Source organism: Solanum lycopersicum, chromosome 3 (assembly GCF_036512215.1).
Source record: "Solanum lycopersicum chromosome 3, SLM_r2.1".
NCBI classification, from domain to species: domain Eukaryota; kingdom Viridiplantae; phylum Streptophyta; class Magnoliopsida; order Solanales; family Solanaceae; genus Solanum; species Solanum lycopersicum.
In genome coordinates this window covers 42,686,623-42,697,322 of record NC_090802.1, presented here as the reverse complement: position 1 = coordinate 42,697,322, position 10,700 = coordinate 42,686,623, and the positions used below count along the sequence as shown (strand labels likewise).

General features: G+C 33.5%; 1 protein-coding gene across 1 annotated transcript; it reads left to right on the top strand.

Annotated features, from left to right (window-relative positions):
• The first annotated feature begins 8,826 nt into the window (after positions 1-8,826).
• LOC101245730 (uncharacterized) lies at positions 8,827-9,776 on the top strand. Its single transcript, XM_069295880.1, has 3 exons — positions 8,827-9,147; positions 9,291-9,591; positions 9,691-9,776. Exons 1-3 carry the CDS (start codon positions 8,827-8,829, stop codon positions 9,774-9,776), a joined length of 708 nt encoding a protein of 235 aa, XP_069151981.1.
• The last annotated feature ends 924 nt before the right edge of the window (positions 9,777-10,700 follow it).

Here is a 10,700-nt window from a genome sequence, read left to right as displayed (position 1 = left end):
TTCTATACCCCCTTATAGAATGGCTCCCGCGGAGTTAAGAGAGTTAAAGGCACAACTTCAAGAGTTGCTAAGCAAAGGCTTTATTAGACCAAGTGCATCTCCTTGGGGTGCTCCGGTATTATTTGTGAAGAAAAAGGATGGGAGTTTTAGGATGTGCATAGACTATAGGCAGTTGAACAAGGTAACTATTAAGAACAAATATCCCATTCCTCGCATTGATGACTTGTTCGATCAGTTACAAGGTTCTTGTGTCTTCTCTAAGATTGACTTGATATCCAGTTATCATCAATTGAAGATACGGGCAACGGATGTGCCAAAGACTGCTTTTCGAACTAGGTATGGGCATTACGAATTTGTAGTAATGTCTTTTGGTCTTACGAATGCCCCTGCTGCTTTCATGAGCTTGATGAACGGGATTTTTAAGCCATACTTAGATCTCTTTGTGGTCGTATTTATTGATGATATACTTGTATACTCAAAGAGCAAGAAGGAACATGAAGAGCATTTGAGAATGGTACTGGAAATGTTGAGGGAGAAAAAGCTTTATGCCAAATTCTCCAAGTGTGAGTTTTGGCTAGATGCAGTGTCCTTCTTGGGGCATGTGATTCGAAGGATGGGGTGATGGTAGATCCTTCTAAGATTGAGACAGTGAAGAATTGGGCAAGACCTACTAACATGTCAGAAATAAGGAGCTTTGTCGGTTTAGCCAGTTACTACCGTCGATTTGTCAAGGGATTCTCTTCCATTGCTTCCCAATTGACGAACTTGACTAAACAGAATGTTCCATTTGTATGGTGGGACGAGTGTGAAGAAAGCTTTCAGAAGCTCAAGACTTTGTTGACTACTGCACCAATCCTTACCCTGCCAGTGGAAGGTAAGAATTTCATTGTCTATTGTGATGCATCCTATTCCGGTTTGGATGTCGTGCTAATGCAAGAGAAGAATGTAATTGATTATGCTTCGAGGCAATTAAAGGTGCATGAACGTAACTATTCGACCCATGATTTGGAGTTGGCTGCGGTAGTATTTGCATTAAAGCAATGGAGACACTATCTATATGGGGTTAAGTGTGAAATATACACGGATCATCGTAGCCTACAGTATGTATTTACTCAAAAAGATTTAAATTTCAAATAGAGGAGATGGATGGAACTACTGAAGGACTACGATATCACTATCTTGTATCATCCGGGAAAGGCTAATATTGTGGCAGACGCCCTAGGTAGAAAGGCAGGGAGCATGGGAAGTCTAGCTCACTTGCAAGTTTCAAGACGGTCATTGGCTAGAGAGGTTCAGACTCTGGCTAACGACTTGATGAGGTTAGAAATAAATGAGAAGGGAGGATTGTTGGCTTGTGTGGAGGCAAGATCTTCTTTTCTTGACAAGATTAAGGGAAAACAGTTTGATGATGAGAAACTAAGCAGAATCCAAGATAAAGTATTGCGAGGAGAAGCTACGGAAGCACAAATCGATAAGGAAGGTGTTTTGAGAATCAAGGGGAGGGTATGTGTACCTCGAGTATATGATTTGATCAACGCTATTCTGACAGAGGCGCATAGTTCAAGGTATTCTATACATCCTGGTGCAACCAAGATGTACCGTGATCTAAAGCAACACTTTTGGTGGAGTAGAATGAAGCGTGATATTGTTGATTTTATTGCCAAATGTCCAAACTGTCAGCAAGTAAAGTATGAACACTAGAAGCCCGGAGGAACACTTTAGAGAATGCCCATTCCTGAATGGAAGTGCGAAAGGATTGCAATGGATTTCGTGGTTGGTCTTCCAAAGACAATGGGTAAGTATGACTCTATTTGGGTGATTGTTGATAGGTTAACTAAGTCTCCTCATTTCATTCCGGTCAAAGTTACTTACAATGCAGAGAAGTTAGCAAAAATCTATATCTAAAAAATTGTTCGGTTGCATGGGGTTCCACTCTCCATCATATAAGATAGAGGTACGCAGTTTACTTCTAAGTTTTGGAAAACATTGCATGCGGAATTGGGTACTAGGTTGGACCTTAGTACTGCATTCCATCCTCAGACCGATGGTCAGTCTAAGCGAACGATTCAAGTGTTGGAGGATATGCTTCGTGCATGTGTGATAGAATTTGGTGGTCATTGGGATAGCTTCTTACCCTTAGCAGAGGTCTCCTACAACAATAGCTATCACTCAAGCATTGATATGGCCCCATTTGAGGCACTATATGGGAGAAGATGTAGGTCTCCCATTGGGTGGTTTGATGCATTTGAGGTTAGACCTTGGGGTACTGACCTTTTGAGGGATTCATTGGAGAAAGTGAAATCTATTCAAGAAAAGCTTTTAGCGGCTCAAAGAAGGCAGAAAGAATATGCGGATCCAAAGGTTAGAGACATGGAGTTTATGGAGGGTGAGCAAGTCTTGCTGAAGGTGTCGCCCATGAAAGGGGTGATGCGGTTTGGTAAGCGAGGTAAGCTAAGCCCAAGGTATATTGGTCCATTTGAAGTTCTGAAGCGCGTGGGGGAGGTAGCTTATGAATTAGCCTTGCCCCCAAGACTGTCAGGAGTGCATCCGGTATTCCATGTGTCTATGTTGAAAAGATACCATGGGGATGGAAACTACATCATCCGTTGGGATTCAGTTTTGCTTGATGAGAATTTGACTTATGAGGAGGAGCCTGTTGCCATTCTAGATAGAGAAATTCGCAAGTTGAGATCATGGGAGATTGCATCCATCAAAGTTCAATGGAAGAATCGCCCAGTCGAAGAAGCCACTTGGGAGAAAGAGGCTGATATGCAAGAAAGATACCCACATCTGTTTACAGATTCAAGTACTCCTTATCGCCCTTATTTTCGTTCTTGTGATCGTTTGGGGACGAACGATGGGTAAATTGGTATCTATTGTAACGACCTGTTTAGTCGTTCTGAGCCACAGATTTTTTTTCTAGAAAAACAGGCTGAGATGATGGAACCCACGACGGACCGTCATGGGCACGACGGACCGTCGAGGGGTCTCATTTTAAAACACTTAAATATTCTGAAAAATGGGTACTGAAATCGACTCTCTGAACTTCGTAACGGAATAGCAGGACGGACTGTCACAGGCGTGACGGACCGTCACAAACTCTTCAGAGAATTGAGTCGCTGAACTCTGTGACGGAGCAGCAGGACGGACCGTCGCAGGCACGACGGCCCGTCACAGGCTGCGTAATCCCAGGCGAGGTCGGATTTCTTTAAATGTTTTAAGTGACTTTTTGGACTATTCCTGCTATAATTATAAAGTTAGGGGTTAATTTAAATAAGTCTAATTACTTGGGGGTTAAAAGAGGTAACCTTAAGTTAATTAGTGGGTTATTATTGCCATCTTTTATTCTTAATTATATGCTAATTAGGCTAAAAGAAAGAGGGCTTGAATAAGAAAAGTAGAAAGAACAAAGAGAGAGAGAGGATCGAACGAGGAAGAGAGAAAATGAAGAACAAAGCCTGGGAAAATTGCTTGCTTGATCACTAATCTTCGGTGGAGGTAGGTTATGGTTTTTACACTATTTGTAGTAAACTCTTAATAGCGAATGATATGTATTGGGTAGTGTTGTAAACCCTTCTATATGCTTAATTGTGTGTTTGCATGTTGTGATTAAATAATTGTGATGAGATAAGCATGATGAAGCTATTGAATTCTAAATCTTGAAAAAAACCCTAATCTACTTTGTTAATGATGATGCCTTAGTATAAAAGAAGGCTTGATGAACGAAAGTAGTGAGATAAGGGGATCGGGTGCCACGTTCCGGTACCAGGATAGTATATGAGGATCGGAGTGTCACGTTCCGACACCAGGATAGTATATGGATCGGGTGCCACGTTCCGGTACCAGAATAGTATATGAGGATCGGAGTGCCACGTTCCAACACCAGGATAGTATATGGATCGGGTGCCACGTTCCGGTACCAAAATAGAATATGGATCGGGTGTCACGTTCTGGTACAAGGATAGAATATGGATCGGGTGTCACATTCCGACACCAGGATAGAATGAGGATCGGAGTGTCACGTTCCCACACCAGGATAGTATATTGAGGAGTGGAGTGTCACGTACCGACATGAGAGGAATAAAGATAATGAATCTTGAAAGATGTTAATATATTCAATCTAATGAACCTAATTCCCAAATGAGTATGATGAGGAGGCGTGAGTCCTCATTGATGTGCTTGGTGTTGTAACCAAGGGTTATGGTAATTGTAAATGCTGCATGCTAAGGATATTAGTTGATTTTATGATGTTATCTGATATATACTGTTTTCTATTTTGAGTTGGCCGATGATACCTACTCAGTACTTGTGTTTGTACAGACCCCCCTACTTTTATGTTTTCTTCTTTGTTATTTGTGGAGTGCAGCAAACGTGCCATCGTCTTCAACTCAACCGCAACTCTAGCCAGTCTTCATTACTCCGGATTTCAGGGTGAGCTAATGCTTCTAGCTTGGACTGGATCTTCCTTTTCATGTCTTGATGCCTTGAAGTTCCGGCATGGACTAGCTTTTTATGTATTTTAGCTTCTAGATATTCTTAGATTTAGTAAGTTGAAGTAGATGTTCTTGTGATGATGACTTCCAGATTTTGGGGATAATAATAAATGTTTGAGTTTTTAGAAGTTATTTGATTTGTTTTGTTAATGTGTTTTTAAGTCTTCCGCAATGTATTTAGTTCATTATGTTTGAAATGATGTGGTTTAGATTGGTTGGTTCGCTCACATAGGAGGATAAATGTGGGTGCCACTCACGGCCCGCTTTGGATCGTGACAATGTAAATCTCTAAGTAGTTATAATGAATGTTATAAATTTTTTGGTAATTTTTCAACCTATTAATGTAATGAAATGAGACTAAGAGGCTAGTCTTCGTCCTTAAAAAAGACGACGACGACGGTTACATCTAGGGGTAAACCTGAATGTGAAATTAACTAAGAGTTTTAATAGATGATGAACGGTCACCATATGTGGATTTATAAAAATAATACTTCTTATATGCATTTTTGTATATCATTTTCATTTTAATTCAAGACCATCATTGTCGTTACGTAAGTTTCCTTTTCAAGTTTCTTTCCTTGATTACTTTATGTTTATGCTTTTACTAACTGTTATTACTATTTATTTACATGGTTTTGGATTGAATTTTAGATTTTAATATCAATTTTATAGGTGTTATGAAAAGTAACAAGGCCAACTAAAATGAGATTGATAAATATATTGGTACAAAAAGTCAATTGTAGTCTACTGATGCACATTAAAACATATTCTTTTGTAAAATTATATTTTTTATGTATATATTTTTTAAGTTAATATGATATTATCCACGATCACTTGATATTATGGTCTATTAAGGTTGAATGATACATAAGATTAAATGATAAATCACTATCCAAAAAAACATGGATCAATTACCACTTCAAATTCTGTTTTATCTCCTTTCTTTTTGAGATCACAAGTATTCTAAATATGTCAATAGCTCTTGAAGTTGATAGAAATATTAGCTATTATAAATAATTAATATGTGTTTCTGATTTTCACATTTAGGTATTGAGTTTCTATTTAACTTTGCATATGTATGACATAGAAGTTTTGTTATTTTTATATTTTGATTTTTCATCATTTTTCTATATTAAAAGGTCACAATTCAAAAATTCGCACCTCTTCAGTTCCATAACCTATATTTCTAATAATCTCCATAGTTATCATTCTTTTGTATTTTCAATCCCCACAATTAAATGTGTAAATTTCTGATAATTTATTGTGTTCTTTCATATATCCCTATATAAATGTAAATATATAAAGAAAGTCTTTGAATTATATACTGAAGTATAGTTGTTGACATTTAATTTGTCATAACAAAAGATTATATGTCGTACATATTGCCTTTTCTTGGGTTTTTTTGATGTCTATTCTTATAGAGTATGGAAAATTTCTATATTAGTATATTGACGTGGTTTTATAATCATATTTTAGAAAAATAATTTTGATAGTAATTTCTTTATTGTGTGATAATGGTTATTTTTAGGTTATGAGTAATTTGTTTTATTTATTTAAAAAGCATGAATTTCGCAAATTTCACCAAGTTGATACAATATAAAAAGCTTTGTGCAATTATTCTTACGCTTTCAACTATTCAAGTGACACAAATGTTATTTAACTTTAGGGGTTACAAATTTTATAAAACAATAGGTTGATTGTTCAAAAACATAGATTACAAATTGTATATTATTTTGTTTGATAGTTTGTGATACTTATTGTCGTGTGATTTTCTTAACTTACCATATATGATATTTTCACGTAATTCGTGTGCGAAGCACGTGTCCAAGACTAATATTACTACAAGTGGAAAAAAAAGTAAACGTCAATATCAAAATTACCCTATAAAGTCGAACTTCTATAATAATACCATTAATAACTCAGTTAAATAAATAATAAAATATCTATAAAAAAACATTTGACAGCTACTTATTAAGTTTATGATATTTTTTATTTTTTAATATTAAATTAGTTGGCAATAATCATCAATTTTAGTTAGTCATGAATGACCAAATTATGGAGAATGTAAAAAGTTGCGAAAATTGTTCTATATAGACCAAATCTCTCTCTCTCTCTCTCTCTCTCTCTCTCTCTCTCTCTCTCTCTCTATATATATATATATATATATATATATATATATATATATATATATATATATATATATATATATATATATATTTGTATCACTAACTTAGATTGTGACTTTTTTTCAATGGGTTGTGATTTAACCATAAGTTTTGATTTTTTAAAGAGTTGTGATTTTTTTCAATAAGTTGTATTTTTTCTAAAGAGTTATGGGTTTTTCAATAAGCTATGATTTTTCCAAAGTGTTGTGACTTCTCAAAAAGTAATGATTTTTCAAATAAGACAAAAAAATATTTATTTGTACTACTCTTTGTTAACTATAAATAGAGCGACTTCCTCTCATTTTCCAAACAAAATTTTTTCTAATCTTCTTCTCTTCTTCTTGCATTTTAAATTTTTTTGTATGATTTATTGTTGTTGACTGAATTCGAAGTTTAGCGAAATATGAGGTACCCCTATTGTGATGAAGTAAGTCGTTCTATCCAAAGAGAGTACATTACATAATCTCAAGTACTTGAGGAAAATAATATAATTTGATGATATAATAATTATTTTTTTCTTCATATACACATTAGTATGTAATGCACCAACATATGAAGTTAACATGATGTAGTCTAAATTCATTTGTTATTTATTAATAATTTCTCGTGTGATGTTATGTAGATATACTCTTCTAAATATCTTTTTTCAAAATTTAGAGAATTGTCACAATTTATTTTTATGCTCAAGACAAACGAATGACTTTATTTATTGCTACTTTTGTGATTTAGACTCTCAGGAAGTTTGCTTCATAACAGTTATTACTGTATAAACATTTCCATTTTGTTTTACTTATTTACTATTTCTTAATATTTCAATATTTTAGACGAAGAAAAGTTCATCTTACTTGTAATAACGTCCGTTAAAGCTTGTATTAGTTTATTTTTATTATTTTTAACAACTAATTTTATCAGATAAATATGATCATTAATGCAAATATATAAATTTATATTGGGTAGATATTTGTATTTAAATTAAATTAATATATATGACACAAATGTTTTACAAGTTAACGAGATCTTCTGACTTCAAAATATATTATTTTAAAATGTTTTGAGTACTTTTTAAAAAAATAATAATAATATCACAACAAATGTAAAAATATGTGAATATGTAAAATGTCATTGTTCTTTTCACATATTAATAGGACATCTAAACAATTTAACGTAGAATACACACGCAAAGACATCTTATTAGATTACAAGAACAATACAAAACATATATTGTTTATAAGGTAATATAAGTGAAATAAAACTAACTAGATGATTAAATCTCATCAAATTGAAATAAATATACACATAATTGTATTTAATTAATATTTCCTCTGTTTCCAAAAAATATGATCTCTTTTCCTTTGTGGTCAGTTTAAAAAAATCATCTCTTTCTTTTTTTGGTAACACTTTAATTTCGATTTTTCATGTGCATGATTAAAGCCACAAGATTGAAGGACAATTTTGTACATTATAAATAACTTTAAATTAGAATAACAAGATTCAAAAGTTTTCTTTAATTTCTTAAAATTTGAGTCAAATCAAACTAGATCAATATTTTTGAAATAGAAGAAGTAAATATTTTCATTGACCATCTTCATAGATTTACGTGAAAAAGAGATATATATGACGATTCATATTGAATTATCACAAAAGAACCCACAAAATTACTTTTTATTTATTTATTATTCAGAGTTTGACTTAAATAAACAATATTATTTACTATTTAAGATGTATTTTTGTAAATAATAATCACACGTAATACACATGTGAAAAAGCTTATTCACATAAATGTATCATTCTACTTAAGTTGATTTGTTCTGCTGTAAAACCATTGTATATATGGATGATCCATTAGAGTTATCCAACAATTAATTGTATTCATGTATTAGCGTTTCCAATGTGATAATATTTCAAGGTGATATGAGTCTTGATGATAACTATGTATAATTCTAAGGTGACCTTTTACTATGATATCTCAACACTATAAATAGATATATCATTCACCATTGTATGATACACTTGAATAAGAAAATTCTCTCCTCCATCTTATACTTATTGTCTTTTTCTTCTTATATTCTGAGCTTTCTTTACAACACGTTATCAGCACGAAGTTGCTACTTGCAAAGGTATTATATAAATAACTTTATTTTATTTACATATTCTTTCATAATTTCATTATGTCGAATTTATCCAAACTTGATTTTGTGGCGTTAGATAAATCTGGAAAGAATTATCTTTCATGGGTACTCGATGTTGAGATTCACTTGACTGCTAAAGGTCTTAAAGCCACTATTAATCAGGGAAATGAAGCATCGAGTCAAGATAAGGCGAAGGCTATGATTTTCCTTCGTCATCATCTTGATGAGGGCCTGAAGATTGAATATCTGACGGTAAAAGATCCACTTAAATTGTGGACTGATTTAAAGGGGAGATATGACCACCTAAAGGTAATAGTGTTGCCAAGAGCTCGTTATGAGTGGACGCATTTACAGTTTCAAGTTTTTAAGACCATAATTGAATACAACTCTGTTGTATTCAATATAACCTCCCAGTTGAAATTATGTAGGGAGACGATAAAAGATGAGGACATGTTGGAAAAGACACTTACTACTTTCCATGCCTCAAAAATATGATATTGCAGCAACAATATCGTGAAAAGAGTTTTCAAAAATATTCTGAATTAATCTCATATATTTTGGTGGTTGAGCAACATAATGCTCTTTTAATGAAAAATCATGAAGTTCGTCCCACTGGATCTGCTCCATTACCGGAGGTAAATATGATGGAAGCACGTGATCAATCTGAAGTAAAAAGAGATGATCATCGGGGATATAATAATGCACATGGACGTGGCAAAGATAAACGACGATACACTAATCGTCCAGATGGTGGTCATAATAAAAGGGAGAACAACATGAGTTCTCAAAATAACCCCTCAAAAAGTAATTGTCATCATTGTGGCATGAAAGGTCATTGGAAGAATTAATGTCACACACATGAGCATTTTGTAAGGCTCTATCAAAATTCATTTAAAAAAAAAGGAAATAACAGTGGTGCTTCCTCTTCCAATGCTCGAGCTGAGTCACATATGACTCTTAAAGATGATGATAAGCTGGGAACATCTTAGAAATATGATAAGGATATTGAAGCAAATATGGCTTTAAAGGATAATGCTTTTGATGGCATTGGTGACATTACTCATATGGAAGTTGATGACTTCTTTAGAGATCGAAATTGATGTTTGATCTTTTAGCTAGGGAATGAAGTTTGTTAATATTTTACTTCTGTATTTTTAATTATTATGTTATTCATGTTAAAGTATTTAAATTTCCGTTGTTAATTTTGTTTCTTCCTTCTTTTAATGTATTTTATTTTAATGAAAATTAATTGAAATCCCAGTTTTCAGTTGGATTCAAGATTAATAATGGAGATGTATGCCTTCTTGATAGTGCTACAACGCATACAATATTAAAAGAAAAGAAATACTTTTCTAATTTGGTTATGAAAATGGCATATGTCAACACAATATCAAGTAGTACAAAATTAATAGAGGGCTCTAGAAGAGCGACCTTATTACAACCTGGAGGGACAATATTAAGAATTAATAATGCATTATATTGTAGTAAGTCTCAAAGAAACTTATTAAGTTTCAAAATTATTCGCCAAAATGGATATCATGTTGAGACGATAATGAAGGAATGGTTGAATACCTTACATTACTACAATTAATGTAGAGAAGAAAATTGTGCATGAAAAATTACCTGCACTTTTTTCTAGGTTATACTATACAAGTATAAGTACAATTGAATCACATGTCGTAGTAAACAAAATGTTTACTAATTTTAATGATTTTATTATTTGGTATGACCGGTTGGTCCATCCCGGATTTAATATGATGCGCAAAATCATTGAGAATTCACATGGGCACACCTTAAAGAGCCCAAATATCCTTCACTCAAAGGAATTCTCTTGTGCTGCTTGTTCTCAAGGAAAGTTGATCATTAAACCACCAACAGTTAAGGTTGAAATTGAATCATTTGCGTTTCTGGAA

Bases quoted from the DNA above. Each gene is read 5' to 3' on its own strand.
- LOC101245730 (XM_069295880.1), top strand. From the start codon at position 8,827: ATGTCGAATTTATCCAAACTTGATTTTGTGGCGTTAGATAAATCTGGA. The intron at 9,148-9,290 runs GTTTTTAAGACC...ATGATATTGCAG, and splicing joins GGACGCATTTACAGTTTCAA to CAACAATATCGTGAAAAGAG. The intron at 9,592-9,690 runs GTAATTGTCATC...TTAAAAAAAAAG, and splicing joins TCAAAATAACCCCTCAAAAA to GAAATAACAGTGGTGCTTCC.